The sequence below is a fragment of the Protopterus annectens genome, chromosome 8.part0, assembly GCF_019279795.1.
Source record: "Protopterus annectens isolate FY-2018-M chromosome 8.part0, PAN1.0, whole genome shotgun sequence".
Lineage (NCBI taxonomy): Eukaryota > Metazoa > Chordata > Ceratodontiformes > Protopteridae > Protopterus > Protopterus annectens.
In genome coordinates this window covers 925,670,644-925,691,169 of record NC_056741.1, presented here as the reverse complement: position 1 = coordinate 925,691,169, position 20,526 = coordinate 925,670,644, and the positions used below count along the sequence as shown (strand labels likewise).

The 20,526-nt window shown below is 40.2% G+C and overlaps 1 protein-coding gene across 1 annotated transcript in view; it reads right to left on the bottom strand.

Annotated features, from left to right (window-relative positions):
* Positions 1-20,526, bottom strand: part of NPHS1 (NPHS1 adhesion molecule, nephrin) — a 1,231,105-nt gene that overhangs the window by 479,350 nt on the left and 731,229 nt on the right. The window contains exon 16 of the mRNA XM_044079328.1: positions 17,557-17,560. Coding sequence (XP_043935263.1) covers positions 17,557-17,560 — 4 coding nt within the window. The remainder of the gene's footprint in view (positions 1-17,556; positions 17,561-20,526) is intronic.

Sequence of the window (20,526 nt, the reverse complement as noted above, 5' to 3'; positions counted from 1 at the left end):
ATTTGATCATTGATTTATCCTGATAAAATAAAATAAATAAATGACTTTCATTCGCAAGCATCTCTATTATCTATCCTGTCTTTGCATGATAGCATCTTGGATGTTTTTCTACCTCTTTAAGTGAGACAATGCAAAGTTTAACAAAGTCAAAGTACAGAGAGATAACAAGATCAGCAACGGACAGGAAGTAGAAGTAGAGGTAGAGGTAGAGGTAGTGTATATGAAGGATCAGCAACGGACAGGAAGTAGAAGTAGAGGTAGTGTATATGAAGGATCAGCAATGGACAGGAAGTAGAAGTAGAGGTAGTGTATATGAAGGATCAGCAATGGACAGGAAGTAGAAGTAGAGGTAGTGTATATGAAGGATCAGCAACGGACAGGAAGTAGAAGTAGAGGTAGTGTATATGAAGGATCAGCAATGGACAGGAAGTAGAAGTAGAAGTAGTGTATATGAAGGATCAGCAACAGACAGGAAGTAGAAGTAGAGGTAGTGTATATGAAGGATCAGCAATGGACAGGAAGTAGAAGTAGAGGTAGTGTATATGAAGGATCAGCAATGGACAGGAAGTCGAAGTAGAGGTAGTGTATATGAAGGATCAGCAACGGACAGGAAGTAGAAGTAGAGGTAGTGTATATGAAGCACCATAAAGAAAGCTTAAAAGGAGGAAAATGGGTTCTGTGATGGAAAATAATGATCCCAGCATGAGCAGAATGTTGCTTTTAACCAGCTTTGCATTACAATTAAAGAAATAAGACAAAGCTTGCATACCATTCCTTAGTAGAATGTTACTAGTACGGGAGCTGGATCTGTACTGGAAATGTACGTGTAAAACTTCTTAGAAGCTGTTTCATAGGAAATATGAACAGTTCTGGGCTATCACATTCAATTCTGCAGTTCGGTGCGTAGATTGTTCACCACATACCAGATAACCCCCAGTGATGCAGTATTATTACATTATTTCTATTTTCAATAGCTTAAAAAAAAGAAGTAACCAGTTCATAGAAAATACAGTATGTTTGAGCTTTAAAGCTGGCCTGGATATTGCTTAACATAAAATCTGTGATGGCTGAAGGCATTCAAAAAAGTATTTCATCATGTGAAACATGCCATTCTAGCCAGCAAAAAGTTCGTCCGTCGTGATGAACAGCATGACCATGCCTGCAACTAAATTCTGGTGAGGCATTGACAAATTTCTTCATCCTAGGCATAACCTAACCCCATTACCCATCCTTCACATCAATGAAAATGATGATTCAATCACTCCGTTAAACCCTGAAAAATGCCATTGAAAAGCATAGTAGTTAATACCCAGATTACTTACTCATCTGTGTTTGTCCAATACTTGTTCACTGTCACTTGTTTATTTTCTGTACATTTTGCACTGACTCAGTGAACAAATTTCTGATCACTAAAAACTGGGTTTACACAATTTGGAGCAAACTTCCTTCTACCTTAAATTACTTCCTACTTCTGATTTTGGCCCGATCATTTGGTATCCCCGTAACTGTAATCATAAATCATTATAATACAAAAGACATATCATTACCATGTGGAAGCCCGCCCTTGTTGTGCCACTTGTGGATCTCCTTCAGACTCAATAAGCAATTAATGTCCTATAGCTCAATTATCACTTCTCTCCAAAATCTTGAACTCTTGCAATTCCTCATAAACTTGAATGTCATCTCAGGCTAGGGTGTTCTGATTTTGGTCTAATCATGGCACTGAAATGGTCTTTCAGAACATGCTCAGATTTATTTGAGTGTGCCTATAAAGTGGTAGTTTCACTGGTGCCACATGCATACAGCTCTATGATGCACTTTATACTGTCTTTACCAGAAAACGTTTAAACTGCTCATGCTTGGTCTCCTCTCTAGACATACCAAACAGCTCTCTGACTATCTGACAAACATGGAACAATCAGTAAGTTAGAACCATGCCATTTCTCCAGTCATGTCAGCGGACAATGAAGTCACCCAAGGATCAGGCTTGGGTCCACTTCTATTCAGAATTTTTGTTAATGATATTGTCAACTATTTTGGCAACTTCAAGCTATTTCAATGTGCCAATGCAATGACCTGATGATTATTTTATTTGATTGCTCTTTCAGTTTTTCCAACAAAAATCAAGAAAACAGATGTCATACTTTGCAAATTTAACTTTCTGCTTTTAGGGCTGCACCTCAACAACAGTAACAATAAACCAATCGGTATGCATCCAAGAGCCACCTGAGTGAAAGTGCTTAAAGTGTTAACCTATCTAGCAATACCCACATTTTCTCTTTAATAAAACCAAGTTTTTATTTTACTAACTTGCATCAGTTTTATTAACATCTATAAACTGATGATTTTTTCTCAAGGCCAAAATATACCTTTTCCTTTATACTAGCATAATCCCCCAACCAAACTCTAATCTTTAGATTCTTGTAATGAACTCTCCCCTCGGCTCAGCATATATAACTTAGGCAATTGTGTTTTTTTGACTGAACTCACTACTTCCTTTAATTTGAATACAGCTTCACACCATACCTGTCAACTGTTCAGATTTTTATAGAATGTCCCGAGGTTTGCTCATATTTTCAGTCTGTTCCACATAAAATTTGTGGTTTTCTGGAAAATCACAGAGAACTGAAATTATTAAATAATGACAGTTGTTTAGGTTTCAGACTTCATATCCTTCAGAAAATGCAAGCTAATGCAAAACCTGTTACTCTAACAATTTTCATAAATTTATAAAAGCAATAATTAAAATCTGTCCATATTTTTCACCCCACCCCACCATTACATTTGTCTTTGTCCATATTTCTTGTACTAAGTGGTTGAGAAGTATGCTTCAGACATTTATTAATTATCTTTTTAGCAAAGATTTAAACATTTGTGGTTACTCTCCTACCACTGGCTGAGCTCCTGTTGGTATTAGCTCCTACAATATCTGCACTGTTTTTGTATGCATCGCTACTGGCAATGGATCTGTCTTTCTACTGTAGCTAATTTTTTTTGCACATATTAACAATCATTGTATTAATCTTTCCCTGTGTCAAGTATAACCAGATTAATACAGTGTTTATACTTAATGTAAAAAGTAGCTTTGGCATAATACTAATGATTAGACAGTCCATACAGTCGTATTATTTCCATTTCCCTTAGACAGCTCTGCAAAGGTTTTATGCGTAAGGCACTGGTACAACATACACTTATTGCAGGCTCACTGATTCTTCTGCTGGGAATTACACTTAGTTGTATGATTGGGATTACAGCTGTGGTAACCTCCATATAATTGTCATAATACTAGAGTCATTTGTCTTCAAAACATTTAACTATGACTTATGACACACATTTTGCTGCCTACTTCTTAGAACTTGCCTGTTTTTGCATCTTTTATCATTAGATGGAGTATATTGAAATAGGAATCAGTGAGACCATGCCTCATTTAACCCTGTTCAGTTCACTGAATGCTACAGTTTATCTAAAACCTACCAGCAGAGCCTTTTTATGATTCTTGGCCCACACTTGTAATTAATGCAGCACTGGATAATTCTAGAAAACCACAAAGAATATCAAAACCCTTTGCGATTAACTGCTCGGTATAGAAAAATACGTTAAAACAACTGCAGAAAATACCAGAGTAGATACACGGCTACTAGTACTGGATAATTGTATTCATTCTTTCAAGGAAAGCATGGCATGCTGCCTCACCTAAGAGATAAAGGTAGTTGCTCCCAGTCACTGGGTCTATTTGATAGTTCCCAGCATCATCCTGACAAGCTGTAGCTACGATTATAACAGTGTCATAGGTAAGGATTCTAATTTGGCTGGTTGCCACATATTTGTTAATATTTGTCCATTTTAAATATGACAAATAGCATCAGCTTATCACATTACAGATGAGTAAACAGAAAGTGCACCGCCAATTTGCATAAGTCAGCAAACTGCAATATTAGATATACATCTTTAAGAAAACATATACCAGTGATTTTCAGAGTTGCAGCAGATAAAATGTAGTAAAGAATATTATTAGATCAAATGAGATTTGATGACTTTTTTGACCACTTATAACACACACACACACACACACACACACACACACACACACACACACACACACACACACACACACACACACACACACACACACACACAAATATGAATGCCTACACTAAGTGCGCACAATCTGTATTCAAGAACATCCCTATATCCCTACCACATTTTTTGTGCTGTTTATTCACTCAGAAAGTTTACAGAAATACTCTACCCATTGTGGTAATCTTTATGAATTTCCCTCAGTATTTAAGGTTGCAAGAAAATCAGTAGAAAAACTAAAATTAGGAGGAAGAAAGCGGGAGTTAGGCTTGTGCTGTATTTACTCAGAATGGTGTACACATAGTGTCGATGTTAAATCTGACCTACCAGCTCATAAATCCTTTTGCACTGCCAAGCTTATCGATTTTATTCATAGATATGTAATTATTTTGTGAAAAATCATTCTGAGAAAGGAAGGAAATGATTTTTACTATTGGATGGAATGATCTGACTGTATGATAAACGTTGAATTGATAATTGTTAGATTATCAAGTGTGTTTTTGTTCTTTTCTCCTCCAGAAGTCTGTATTAGATATTTTAATGGCATTAAATATTATTATCTGCTACAGGATATTAAATAGTAGAGATTTACGCAATTGTAAAGGAATTTCTGGCATTTGATTACTGCTCTTACAAAGTAGTACATCCCTTACGTGAATTGCTTTTGGCAATGGTACATCAGCAAACCAACAACTTTACCTAGAGTGTCATCTCTTTATCAGGATAGCATGTGGATCTCTAATGACCCTGAATTTCATAAACCAGATATTAGAGAATTAATGAATTACTGAACTGTCATTTCCTTATATATTATTAAAATCACAGTAATACAGAATTCTGCCTAATTTAATATTCCTGGTCTACCTCGAGTTGAGACAGCTGTAGCATAAATCATTTTAACTTACAAAGAAATTGATGCAACAACTGATACCTAGAATAAATTGATGTAATAACTGACACCCATGTGTATCTAGGTTATACCTTTCAGTACAGACAATAAAACAATCGGAATGCAAAGCATTACAGATGTACGCAGTCACATTTAATTAGTTTTTTCCAAAACCTCTCTCCCTAAAAAGTGCCTATGATGAACATTTTCATAGAGTCTTCACAATCTGTTGATTTGCTTTATGAAACATACAGATGTGCAAACAACACACTGCCTTACTGGCATAAGATGTAGAAGTGCCTTTTTACCCTCACTCTGGCAGTCCATCAAAACTCATGACTCTTCCCACTGCCTGCCTCTGAGTGACAAGGGCCAACCACCTGGCAGGAAAAGGGCAACCTTTCACAGTCACAGACAGGACCCAGTGTGCTTCATATTAATCACTGCTGCAGTAGCATTAGCTATAGGAGATATATCCTGCCAAGGATAGAACAGCCAGGAGTTTCTAAAGCTTGAGGGTGCCTTCCTCACACCCAAATTGACAAGCAGCTAAAGCTAAGCTGACTTAAAGACAAATTTGGGTGCAAAGTCCTTCAGAGCTTTTCCTGCTACTGAAGAGTTAAACCCTGTGAGGATTTCAAGGATTGACGGTCGGCTTTTGCTTTCATTTGCTGGACAGGTAAGTTCCTCCTTTAGGGGTAAAAACTTCCACTTTTCTTATATTTACTGATGTTTTAGTACTTTCCTTTTCAGAAGAGTTATTTTAAAGCTACCAGTGTTGTTTTAAAAGTTTTTCAAGACTGTAATGTACTTTTAAATGGAGCACTCATTTTTTCTGTCATTTGAAAAGTATTAAAAGAAATTCTAGCCAAACTAGAATTTCCACTTTGTGATTCCTCAAACATCTTACATTAGAGGCATGTGGAATATATACAAATGACCCTTAAGAATATCAGGTGTTTCAGCTATATGGTGATGCTAAATATCCATGATTTTTTCTTTTTAAGTCATTTAATGGACAAATTCAGGCCAATAAATCCAAACCTCACTAGATGTGGACATGCATGCTTTGGCCTGGTTATGGCCTCATCAACGCAGCATAAGTGGACTGCTTGACTAACCATTAGAAACATAGGTTTGAGGAATCACACAGTGGAAATTCTAGCTTGGCTAGAATTTTGTTTTAGTTTTTATTGATTGTCTATTCTGTGTGACCTTTCTGCTCATTGTTTTAGTTTGTTAGTTGGGATATTTTAAAGACACTCTAAGGCTAATGGACATCAGCTGGGTACAGCAGCCCTCTGTTTCTCTGTGTTTTCCACAAGGAAAAATAGAACTAGAGCTCTGCTTAGATCTATTTCTAAGGTTTTCCACTCAGACTTCAGTTACTGTAACAGAATATTTCAGGACTTTTGGTGTTGCAGCATTTATGATTCTATTGATACCTCCACATGAAAAAGATACAGTGGTATCTGAAATCACTTTGGTCCCAGCATCAACATTCTTTATCTTTCTAAATCCCTGTACTGGGGTGTGTAAGAAGAGAAATATTTTGGTGAAGACAACAGATATCCTTAAATCCAGGTCTTCTCTTCTCCCTCCCTCTTCCAAAGCAGTCAGTTACCACAGACATTTTGGACTTTGCTTGAGGAGCAGTTTCAGGAACGATAAAATTGGAGGGGGTATGGGACACCAAGGACAGATGCAGCCACATAAATATCAAGGTGATGCTTGCCCTGATCAAGGCACTCAACTCTCTGAAGCCTCTTTGGCATTTGGGACCTCTTCAAGTTGTTGTAGACTATGCCACAGTCATGTGGTACATCAACAAACAAGGAGGAACCAGGTTATATCCCCTTTGCAGACTAACCATGTTAGCTTGGAATATGCCTTCACAGCAGAATCTCACTCTACAGGTATCCTACATTCCATCAGAGCAAATCTGTGTGGCAGACAAGCTGAGCAGGACCAGGGCAGTCCCTCACACATGGAAACTAGATCAGAGGATCTTCCAAGATTTGATCCATCTGTAGGGAATAACTCAAGTAGATTACTTTCCCTCCTCTCTGAACAATCACCTGGCAAAATTCTGTTCCAGGACTCCATATAAGAAGGCCTGGAAGACAGATGACTTTTCCTTGGACAGGAATGTTTCTGTATGCCTTTCCACTAATATCCAGGGTACTTATGAATATTCAGGAGTCTCCCAGAATCACTGTGGTGACTCCAATCTGGCCTAGGCAACCATGGATTTCCCTTCTTTTGAAAATGGCCATGGGCAATTATCACAAACTGCCTCACAGAATGGATCTACTCACACAAGTACAGAGGTGTATAATACACCTCAACATCAATCATCTTAATTGACTACCTGTATGATAGGGTCTTAATTCCTTTTAGGCACCTGTTTTCTGAGGATGTGCAGCAGGTACTAATGGAGACAGGAATTAGCAAACAACAACATGAGGCTAGTTGTTCTCTGGTTTTATAATAATTGTTTCAATTACCATCCCATGGCCTTTCTTACTCCTCTATCAACCATTTCAGCATGTCTGACCATGGATTATCCTCTTTCAAGGCAGTTTTATGTCAAAATGTTTTGACAGGGATTTTACATAAGAGGTCTCAAAGGAAATTGTTGCCCACCCCCAGATCTTAATTTTGTGTTACATTAGCTAACACTTATTCTGTTTGAACTAGCTAATCTGATTGGCTTGAAGTTCTTGACATGCAAAACTATTTTACTGATTGCTCTGACCTCTGCAAGAAGGGTATCTGAGCTGCAAGATCCTATGATGAGCCAATACTATCTCATTTTCCATAGGGACATGGTTTCTTTGAGAACTAATCCTTCTTTTATGCCTAAAGATGTATCCAAGTTTACTGTAAGCCAAACTATCCATCTCCTCATTTTCTTTCTCAAACCTAAAAATGGAGCAGAAGCGATACTCCATACCTTGGATGCCCACAAACAACTCTGATACTATCTTGACAGAATTAAATCTTTTAGATCTTTTGATCAATTGTTCATTTCTTGTGAAGATAAGAAGAAGGGACAACCTGTGCCAAAATAGACTACTTCCAAATGGTTGTCTAAGGCTATTACATTTTGTTATTGGAAATTTATTCCAGGCAGAGTCAAGGCCCACTCGACAAGGACCTTGGATCTCCTATGGCTTTGTGGAATGAGCTGGATTCTATAAGTATTGTAGAAGGTATTACTTGGTCCTCTTTACATACATTACAAAGCACTATAAGCTTGTTTCCTTCTCCAGGTCAAGATCAAGCTTTGCTCTGACCATTCTCTATGGGCTCCTGGACCTTTCTCCACCCCGATAGAGTTAGCCATGTTAAACTATACATGTAGCTAAGGCTACTGCAGCAGTGATCAATATGAAAAAGATAGTACAGATGTGCGAGTTAACCTTACCATAACAGTAGAGGCTTGAACGATCACTGCTCCACTAGTCACTCAATCCCTCCTTCCCTCCACTCCCCTTGTTTTTTGGTGTGTTTTCTCTGCACAGATGTGGACATTTATTTTTTGTTATTCCTAGCATTGTCCTTGCAGGGCTCAGCCTTCCTATCTCTGCTTGCAAGAAAAATATGAAGGGCCTGGCACCCAAACTTGCCTTTTAATCAGCTCAGCTCTGGCTATTTGACAGTTTAGGTGCATGGACAGATGCCCTGAAAATTTGGAAGCTGTCCAGCTGTTATATTCTTGACAAGATATAACCCATATAGCTAAGGCTACTGCAGCAGTGAACAACCAACATCTACTGTTATGGGAAGTTCAACTTATATAACTGAACTATTTTCTTGTGCAACAGTCAGAAAAAGATCTCTTGGATTTTACCTTTCTTTAAGGGTTTTCCAGCTGCAGAGATCAGCAAAGAAACTCCTTTTGGGTTTTATTCCTCCCTCTGCCTTTTCTATCAATGCTTGACTAGTTTATTCTGCTGATTTATTTATTTATTTTTTTGTTTAAAAAAAAAAAAGAAATCAATATATACCTTACGTGTGCGTTATGTTATAGCATACATATTATACACTCTTTATCAATCACTTTCTGAGTTTCTGTAGGTTTTTGACCCTTTAAAAGTTCTCTACGGCTGTTTTTGATTTTTGAAGGGCATCTCTGCACTAAGGCCACTTTAGTGCAGTTCCTGTTATTACCTTGTGCTGCCAGACCCGCAAATAATTTGTGTCTGTTATTTCTGTTCATTAAAAGATTAATTTGAAAGGTTTGACAGGAAAAATAACTATTTTGGCTGTTTATTTCCCTGTGGGGTTATTATTTAAGGTCATTGAACACATTTGCATCATTTTAAATTATTTTTTTCATTTAAATTGAGATTTTGCTGCCATTTTGTTTTCTAATAATTTCTGGCAGGAATTATTCTTAAGTTTATGTTTACTGCCGTGTCTAAAGTTTAGATTTATTATTTTTTGATATAATTGTAAGGATTTACAATATTTTAAATACATTTCTCATTTAAATCTTTTTCTGGCACCACTTTGTGTGACATTTCTAGAAGGAATTATATTTAATATTATACTTAATTCCTGATAACTGGCTATCTTGCGGCTATTTCTAGTATGTTAAGCTGAAAATAACTTTTATTAATTGATATCTTGGTCTATGTGATGTGTTTATTGTGTTTCTTGCTGACTTACTGAAAGTGCTGTCTTTTTAACACAGTACTGTATTCATTATAGTACCAGATAAGTTTGCTAGTTAGAGGGAACTTTCAGGGGATTTGTCCTTTTTGTATAGGACTGACTGTGTAAAGTACAATTGTGTACACTTACCATAAATGTAGAGGTTCAAGTGTATTCACTGCTGCAGTCATCACATTTGAATTATCTGCTTGCAGTAGCCCTCAGTCGGCCTGATTATCAAAGTCTTGGGCCCTGCGTCGGTTGCTGTCTCATCTTCCATGATGTCAGGTAATCAGGGGTATAAAGCATGCAGCTGATGCTATTACATCAGTTTTTCTTGCCCCAGATGTCAGGTGCCCCCCTAATGGGAAGCAATTAAATATATATATGCAAGGTTATACCTCCAAAAAAAGCCAAAAGAAGTCAGGGAGCTAGAGGGAGGGTAACCAGGACTGCAACAGTGAATACACTCGAACATCTACATTTATGGTAAGTGTACACAACTGTACTATATTCTTCATGTTTCACTGTTGCAGTTATCACATTTAGGTAGATTCCCAAAGTAAGGATGGGAGGAGGAATTTAGATAGCATTAGGACCAGCAATAAGGCCCTGCAAGACTGCAGTGGCAAAGCCAGCTCTGGATTTAGAGAAAATTGGAAAATGGTAATGCTTGGTGAAAGTATGCACAGAACTCCAGGTAGCAGCTTCTAGGATGTCCCTGGTCGGGACCCCTCTGAGAAAGGCTGTAGAGGTAGATGCAGCCCTGGTTGAATGTGGTCTAATCCCCTGTGGGATAGGTTTTCCATGGTGCTTATAGCAGAAATTAATGCAATGGCCTATCCATTTAGAAATGGTTTGCTTTGAAATGGCCTTCCCCTCTGCCTCTACAGCAAATGCCACCAGCAGTTGTTCAGATTTCCTTTGAGGTTTAGTCCTGTTCAAGTAAAATCTAAGTTGTCTGTGCACATCTAAGGAGTGCAGTATCCGCCCCCCTTTGTTCTGTGGATTAGAAGAGAAGGTTGGCAAATGAATGGACTGATTAAGAGCCACACTGGATACTACCTTGGGCATGAAGGAGGGATTGCTTCTTAGGGACACCCTGTCCACATGAAAGATCATGAAAGGCTCCACTGCCATAAGGGCTTGTAATTCAGATACCTTCTTGCTGAAGTGATTGCTAAAAGGATGGCTGTTTTCCAAGAAAGGAATTTTAACTCTGCACTTGCAGCTGGTTCAAAAGGAGGTCAAGTGAGTTTTTCCAATACAAAGTTAAGGTCCCAGGCTGGAGTTGTGGCTCCCCTGGGTGGTCTTAAGTTTTTGGCCCCTCTGAGGAACTGCTTGAGCAGTGGATGAGAGGAGAGGGGTGGTTCTGTGTTGTAATGAGCTGAAATGGCTGAGGCATGAATTTTGATGGAGGAAAAAGAAAGGCCCTTGTGAAGCATCTCAGATAAGTACTGAAGAATCTGAGGTAAATTGGGTGCTGATGTGCCCATCCCTTGAGTTTGGTTCCAGGCACAGAATCTTTTCCATTTTTCAGCAAGATTTGCTAGTACTAGGCCTCCTTTCCTCCAAAATGACATCCAACACTTATTTACTGAGGGATGGAAATGGAGAGATCAGGTAATTAGCCAGGCTGCCAGGGTCAGGGTTTGAAGCTGGAGGAGCAGAATCTGGCTCTCCTGCTGTGACAGCAGGGTAGGGGTCTGAGGCAGGTGCCATGGAGACAGCAGTGACACACTGAACAAGAGGGGGTACCAGTGTTGGTGTGGCCAGTCTGGTGCAATCAGTATCATCCTTGGTTTGTCCTGTTTGATCTTTAGTAGTACTTTGGAGAGGAGAGGCAGAGGAGGAAAGGCATAAACTGATAGATTTTTCCAGCTGAAAGACAGAGTATCCCCTTTCCAAGCTTGTTTGTGGGGAGTCCTTGTGCAGAATTTGTCTAATTGGTGGTTCTGGGGGGACACAAACAGGTATATATATATATATATATATATATATATATATATATATATATATATATGGGCTCTCCCATTTGTTTATCAATATGTTGAAAGTCTTTTTTTTCAGTTTCCACTCGTGTGGGTCCATGAGATTTCTGCTTCATTCGTCTGCCAGTGTATTTAGTTCTCCTGGCAGGAATTGAGCCTGTAGATGCACTTGGTAGCTTAAGGCTGTGTTCCACAGAGCCATGGCCAGTCTGCAGAGGGGGTATGAATGGGTAACCCCCTGCTTGTTTATATACCACATAACAGTGATGTTGTCCGTCTTTACCATTAATTGTCCTGGAAGAATGTGATCCTTGAAGGCTGCCAGAGCATTCTGTACAGCTAACATTTCTTTTTGATTAATATGCAGGTGCATTTGACTTGGGTTCCATTTGCTCTGAATGCACTTCCCTGCCAGGTGAGCCACCCCCCCCCCCCATACATAGTCTGATGCGTCTGTTGTTAGGGTTTGGGTGGCAGGGGGTAGAGTGAATTGTAGTCCCTTGTTTTGGTGGCAGGCCTCTTCCCACCAAAGGAACTCTAACTGTAGGCAAGGTATGATGGGAATCATTGCTTCTAGATCTTGAGAATGTTGACACCATAGGCTTTTTAGATACCATTGTAGTTTCCTCATATGCAGTCTTGCATATGGAATTAATAGAATGCAGGAGGCCATGAACCCCAAGGCTTGCAGTATTTGCCTTGCAGATAGCAGGGATTTTGTTGCCATTAGTTTGAAGTAAGTTGTCAAATGAATTTGTTTCTCTGGTGTAAGGAAAGCCATCTAGGAAGTTGTGTTCAAGCTTGCTCCCAGGAATATAATTTGTTGACAGGGTACAAGATGTGATTTATTTTCGTTTATGGTGTAACCCAGACAAGTTAGCACCTTTTGTACAAATGCCAGATGATTCAAAAGTATGTCCTCGCTTTCTGCCTGAATTAGACAATCATCCAGGTATGGATATATTTGAATATTTCTTTGCCTGCAAAATGCAATGACTGGAGCTAGGCACTTTGTGAATACCCTGGGCACAGTAGATAAGCCAAAAGGCAGTGCAGAGAACTGATAGTGCCTGTAGCCTGCTTTGAAGAATAGGTATCTTATGCAAGATTCCCTGATTGGGATGTGCAGGTAGGTTTCCTTTAAATCCAGTGTTGCCAACCAGGAATCCTTGCTTATCACAGGAAGCAACTGGTGAAGAGATGGCATCTTGAATTTTGGGATCACCAAAAAGGTGTTTAGGAAAGAAAGGTCCAGGATAGGATGACAAGAGTTGTCTTTTCTGGGTACCAGGAAAAGTCTTGAGTAAAAACCTTGTCCCTTTTCCTCATCTGGTACAGTTTGAATAGCCCTTATGCTTAAGAGGGAGAGTACTTGCTTTTGACCCTCTGCCCACTGATTTGGGAGTAGATCTGGCCAACAGTTTGGGGATGATAATGTGTGGAAGTGAAATCTGTATCCTTGGGAAACTATTTAAAACCCATTTGTCCTGGGTAATGAGTTCCCAGTTTTTTGCCTGCAGAGCAATCTTTCCCCCCTAAAGGAGCAGTCAGTTGAGAAGTGCTTGGAAGTTTTAAAGTTAAGTCATTGAGACAGTTTACCATAGGGGGGAGTCTTACTACTTCCTGATTTGGAAGTGGGAGTCTTCCACTGTTTAGTCCTGTGCGTACCCTGGGACTGAAGCCTGGGTGTTCTGCTGGTTCTGGGTTTGGACTGAAAAGGCCTGGAAGAGGCAGGAAAGGACCAATTCTTAGAGGGCTAATGCCTACTAAATCTTGGAGGCTGTACCTATAGGAAATCTTTAGCAGTTTGCATAGATTTAGCTTTTTCCTCCATCTTTTTAGGTACTTCTTCTGCTTTGTTGCCAAACAGGTGGTCCTCATTTAAGGGAGCATCAAGCAATTTAGCTTTCACATGATCTGACAAAGATTGCTCCTTAAGCCAAGCATGCCTTCTAAGTACAGACCCAGTGACAACAGCCCTGCAAGATGCCTCTAGTGAATCAAAACCACATTGCAAAGTATGTTTTCCAGCTTGTTCAGCAGAATGCATTAAATCCTGCAAATCTTTATTTTCAGCACAGTCAGGAATCAACATAAGTTTCTGTTTAAGCAATCCAATAATATGCTGCTGATACTTTAACATATGAAACTGGCAGTTTAAGGCCCTAATGGTCAGTGTTGCAGAAGTGTATACTTTCTTACCCAATCTATCCAGCACCCTGCAGTCTCTATCAAAGGGGGTACGATTTTTGGCAGTAGTAGCCTTAATGTCCTTGGGTCCCTGTGAAATGGTCTCAGGATCCACGGTAGGATTTTTAAAAAGGAACTTGTGAGAGTCAGAGACCCTGTAATATCTATCAGGTTTTCTGTGAGCAGGAGGTAAAGAGTCAGGGGCTAAGCTAGATTCCAAAAAGGCATCACCAACAATGTCTAGTACAGGAGGGATAGCTAAAGGCCGGTGTTGGGGCAGGAGTAAGAAATCCCTAAGCCTCTTTTTAGAATCAGAGTAATCCTGGCTTTCCAAGCAAAAATGTTCCCTAAGAGTATGCAAGGTTTCACCAAAAGGGAAATTCTCTGGGGGGAAGCAGAGGGAATAGAGTCCTCTGCATCAGAATCCTCACAGGTAGATAAGGGTAAATCCTGGTCATCAGAGGAAACAGAAATTTCAGAATCCTGATCATAAGTATCATAAGCAAATTCAGTCCCAGGTCTCTTAGATGGGGAAAGTTGGCTTCCCCTGATTAAAGTAATAAGGTCTTCAGCCATTCGTATCATTTGTTTTTTAGGCATAGAGGCCTGACCATGTGGTCTGGGCATCGATTTTCCAGGCATGGTTCGAGTTTTAGGTCTTGAAGAAGAAGATGGCATCGGTTTAATATGCAAGTCAGTAAGCCTGAATACACCCTCAGAAGCCGGTGCCTCCACAGCGGCTCCAGACCAATCCAAGGTAGAGACATCCGCAGGTTCCACAGTTGAAGCATCTCGCGCCATACTAGACTCTGGATGGGTCTCAGTAGTGGCCTGCGAATCTGAAGTAGCGGGTATCAGGGGCTGTGAAAGCACCTCACTGAGTTCTGGTGAACTGGCGACTAGCTTAGGAGAAGCGGCCTCGGCAGCTGTGGACCTAGGCAGCCTGACTCTGTCTTTATTTTTGTGTTTTTTTAAAATGTCAGTAGTCGGATGGCTTACCAAAGACATATCTGGATAATTGAACCGAGTACCAAAAAATTTAGGACCATAAATATACCGACGACGAATAGTTCGTTGTTTAAATAAGGCACAAAACCGACAGCAAGGTACGTCGTGGTCAGGACTTAGGCAAGGAATACAGTACAAATGAAAATCTTTATGAGGTATTTGCTTTCCACAAGAAATACAATTATTGACTTTTACTGACATTGGTTTAGAGCAAGAAAAAGTTTTCCCAACGGGGTACTTAGCTTTTAGTTGAAGACTTCGGTTCTGAAACTCGAAAATGAAAATTTCTGGAGTCGGCTGACCGGCACTTGCGAACTGCTTCTGCTTCAGGCACCACACAGCAAAAAAGACTGATGTAATGGTGTTGGCTGCATGCTTTATACCCCTGACTACCTGACGTCAGGGAAGATAAGACAGCAACCGATGCAGGACCCAAGACTTTGATAATCAGGCCAACTGAGGGCTACTGCAAGCCGATAACCCAAATGTGATGACTGCAACAGTGAAACACAAAGAACATCCAGTATTTGTTATTGAAATGGCTATTTTTTTGTCCCTTGTCTTGATGGATTCAGATAGGCCCCACCACCATCTTCCCCATCTGCACCTTAAGAAATGTAAAAAATAAATTCATAAATATGTCCCAGTCTACAGCTTGTGATTCTGCAGTAGCCTTCTCTTTGGACCAGCTATCAGCCCACTTGCCTTCTGTTAACTACAGGTCCCCTGGTATGGTCATAGTATCACAACAGTGTGTGACATTGACATCAGACACATCCTCCAGGACTGTACCATTGCCCATTTTAGGTATGGGAGAGCCAAATCCTTTAGGTGTAGGGGAAGTCAGGGGTACAACATCTGTTGCCAGTATTGATACATTTCACCCTGGGGATGATATAATTTGTGAAATGAGGCTAATAAGAATCAGAAGACCCTTTACGTGGTAGGACAGCAGTCTCTGACTTGAGGTGACGGCTTTGGCTATATCCAGTTTTTGGGCAGTTGGTTATGGGGTGCATACTGGGTTTTCTGTAACACTGGAGCATCTGTACCCAGTCAGCTTGCTAAGAATCCTTCTTTTGTTAGAGATCTTGTGTTGGAGGACTTGAACCTGTCAGTAGTGGATCAGTGGGTTTCCTCTGATGACAAACAAATACAGGGAACCAAATGGAAGTTTTATGTTTCCCAGATGTTGAGTTGATTTAGTTCACCACTGTTTATTTAGGCTGTGCTTAAGTAATTGTTTATGAAATTTATGAAATTTTGGGTATGCTCAGCCTTGTCTGGCCTCCTAGCCTCTTTGCCTATGGACTATGCTTCTGTATCCCCAGTTACTTTTACTGTTAAGAAGACCATGTCTTCTTCCAACCCAGTCCTCCAAGATAAAGTAGATAGTGTCTAGAAACTCAGGGAATGAAGTTGGCACAGTCCACAACTGTTGGTTTAAAGTGTTTAAAGTGTTTAACTACCAATGTTTTATGTGAAAATTTGAAGCATTTACAGTTTAGACATGTTTGCTCCATTACTGCCTGCGGAGCAAACGGTCTATGTTAAATATATTGTCTCCATGCTTCCCAGGTGTAAACACATGCATTAAGTGCCTTGGGTGGGGCCAATAGTATTTCTAGAAAGAGAGCATTAGGAGGTATGCTTTGTTGCACTCCTTGAACTTTTCTAATGAGTTCAGAGATAAGATTTTGAATGTTCTCCTTGAGTTTTGACTATGCTTTGGCACAGCAGCTAATCAGAGCTGTAAACACATGGATGACAGAGTTAACTTGATGCAATGAGCATCAAAAATTATTTGCATTCTCAACTTCTTGTCCTTTAAGTGATATCACTTTTGGCAGCCTAACAACCAGAAGTTCCTACCAAACTGAGACAATAATAGGCCAAGCTAAAAAGGTAGGGTAGGCATTCTTTCCTAAAAGGGACACTCCCCTTACAACTTATGACTAAGCCGAGGCACAGCATCCATCTTTAACAAAATCCTCATTTTTCAAGTTACCTGTCAACAAGGTGGTTTGGCCACCAGTAATTTCTGACAATGGGGACTAAACATTGTTGGTAGGGGGTTACAGATGGTAGTCATAAGAACACCTTCCTCCATTCTGGGAGAGATCAGACTTTATTTCTCCCTTTTCTCCAACTAATGCTGGACTCAGGGTTTATAGAACAGGACCTTCTTTCAGAAAGAAGGAGAGGTTTCTACTCAAGAATGTTCTTGGTTCCCACAAAAAGAGCAGTCATGGATACTAGTTTTGGACCTTTCCTTTCTGTATACATTTGTCAAAGTCCCCATGTTTCAGATGTTCACCCTGCAAACAGTGCTTTCTTTGTTACCAGACAACTGCTTTATAGACTTGGCGGATATCTATCATCATAACCCCTTTTGCTCATGACATCAGGAGAAATCTTAAGATTTGCAGCATCTGGTTTGCATTACCAGTTTCTGACATCCTCACAAAGACTTATCTTTCAGGGGTGCTTGATTGACCCCAAGAAGAGATTGGCCTTCCTGCCTGAACACAAGGTCCTGTTGTACCAGATAGTGCTTCTGGACTTCTCCAAGAACATCATCAAGAACCTCAGTAAGGGATTTCCTAAAAGCTCAGTGACTGATGGCATCCATGATTTTCAGTATACTTCTGGCCCATCTTCACATCAGAAAAATTAAATGGTATGTCCGAAATTGTTGGACCCAGTACTTTCATTCCCTGCAACCCCAGTTTCTGGTACTGCCCTTTGTCACACGAAAGTTACAATAGTGGAGATAACAGGTGAGTATCATTCCAGGTCTTCACCCCCCCACCACCATTGCCAGTACAATCTGTTCAGAGAGATTTGCCCAACTTCATCCGGGGAGCTGTGTCAGTAAAGATGCAAGTGCAGGCCACTTAAGGGCCCAAGCACACACAGAAGCACTTCAGTATCATGAAGATATTGGCAGTGATTCACACCTTGAAAAGTGTTTCACCACCTATGGAGTCTGTGTGCTCTTCTAGTGGGTACGGACTACAGTGCAGTGATGTGGCACCTCATCTAGTGAGCACAGATGACACTATAGTGATGTGGCACAAAATCTAGTGGGTACAGACTACAGCAAGGTGATGTGGCACCTCATCTAGTGAGTATGGACTACACCACAGTGATGTGGCACTTCATCTAGTGGGTACAGACTACAGTAAGATGATGTGTCACCTCATCTAGTGAGTATGGACTACATCATAGTGCTGTGGCACTTCATCTAGTGGGTACAGACTACAGCAAGGTGATGTGGCACCTCATCTGCTGAGTACAGACTACATTACAGTGCTGTGGCACTTCATCTAGGGGGTACAAACTACACCACGGTGATGTGACACTTCATCTAGTGGGTACAGACTACACCAGGGTGATGTAGCACCTCAACAATCTAGGGGGTATGAGACCTTACCCCTGCTGCCAACTGGCAATGGCAGCCTGGGAGCAGGGTTCTCAGTATTCTGTGTCTCTTCAAGCAACATACATTCCATGACAGCAGAACATTACGGCAGAAAGATTAAACAGATCCTGGACAGACCAGCACAAGGGGAAGCTCAAGGTAGTAATGTTCCAGGATCTAGTCCAGATATGCAGAACACCTTAAACAGATCTGTTTGCCTCCTTTCAAAACAGGCAGCTGAAGAAATTCTGTTCCATGTATCCCTGTAGCCATGCTTGGGGGGCAGACACATTGTGTTCCCTTGGGCAAGAATGTTCCATTATGTGTTTCCACCCTTTCCACTAATTCACAAGGTACTTCTAGAAGTTCAAAGAGAAATGCTAAAGATCAATGTGGTGTCCCCCTATTAGCTCATGGAATCTTGGTTCTCCCTTTTAATGGTATTGGCCAAGGGCAATTACCACAGACTTCCTTATACTCTGGATCTCCTCACACAGTCTCAGGGGTGACTGGTGCACCCCATTTGGAGAAACTTCAATTGATATCCTGAATGATTCAATCTTGACTTGTTTAGGCATTTGTTTAATGAGGATATGCAGTATGTGTTAAAGAAGGCCATAAAATTTGATTTTAGAAAATCTTATGTGTACAAATGGATGAGGTTTCTAAGTGGTGCTTAAATGGAAACAGAGGGTCTATTGTGGTCAATATCCCTGTGGTCTTGAACTTTTAGTGTGAGCTACATCAGGATGGCTTATCATATGCATCCATTAAGGGTCATCTAGTGACCATCTCTGCTTCTCTGCCAGTGGATACCCCTCCTTCTTTCCTCTTTTTTGGTAAACAGTTCATTAAAGGAGTATTGTAAATGACAGCCCCTCATAAGTAAATTCCTCCTTTGTGGGACCGCACTTATGTTTTTAACAAAACAATAAATAAATAAAAAAATGTACCTTACCACCATTTGGAATCAATAGTTAAGCTGACCTTAGGTTTGTATTATGAATATCTGTTTTTCTGATTGCTCTCATGTCTACAAAGTGATTTTGGGCAAATTATTATTTTTTTTTTAATTTCCCTATGTTCTTTCCGGAACCTAAGTATTACAGATAAAACAGTACTTTATTCCTTGAAAGTACATAGGCAGCTCATGTAGTATCCTGATAGAACACAGCCTTTTAGGAAGGCCATAAGCTTTTTATTTCCTTTTTTGTGGCCAAAAAAGGTCAACATGTCTCAAAGCAATTTTGTGCATGTGGGTTGTCCTCTGACATTATTTTCTGTTACACCCACCATGGAGAGGTGTATCCATGCAAGGCAGCTCATGTAGTATCCTGATAGAACACAGCCTTTTAGGAAGGCCATAAGCTTTTTATTTCCTTTTTTGTGGCCAAAAAAGGTCAACATGTCTCAAAGCAATTTTGTGCATGTGGGTTGTCCTCTGACATTATTTTCTGTTACACCCACCATGGAGAGGTGTATCCATGCAAGGTAAAGTATTTATCATGAGGTCCTTTTTGTATTTAGTGACATTTAGAAAGGAGTGGGCTGTAGATGTAATCTAGAGGCAGCAAGTTGGCCTTCTATCATTTCTGTCATGTAGCACTACAACTGCAAACCTTTCTAGATCCACTACAGACTTCATAAGGACCATTTTTTAGGGCCATCTGGACCCTTATACTACCTTCTCCCAGGTTAAGTAAACTTTGGGAATCTACTCATGTGCCAGTAAAGCAGTGTGTTTATTGAACATAGTATAGCTGCATAATTTCCACTTACCTATAAGAGTAGATGTTCATAGAACACACTGACTTACTGGCAGTATGCTCCCACCATCACACGTTTGCTGGGAGCATGTCAATGGTTGTTGAAGTTGCTGCTGTTTTTTTTATCTTATTTTTTAACACAATCTTTTTTGTTGTGTGTGTGTGTACGGCATTTCGCATGGAGCAGTAGGTATAAGCTTGTGTTCTGAACTGTTAGACCTTAGAAAGCTGAATTGGTCTTGTCTCTGATTATGAAGGGCCGTCCTGGTCCTGCCAGGTGATTGGTTCTTCTCACTCAACAAATAGACAGTAGTAGGAGTTTTGAGCTGTGCCACACTGCCTGAAGTAGGGTAGAAAGGCACTTCGACCCCATATGCCAGCAAGGTAGTGTGCTATATGAACATCTACTGCTACAAGAAAGTGAAACTTATGCAGCTGTATTTTGCACACTTGTATTCATTAGTTTGTCTCACTTTATAAATACACGTGTGTGTACTTGCATGCACAAATACACACACA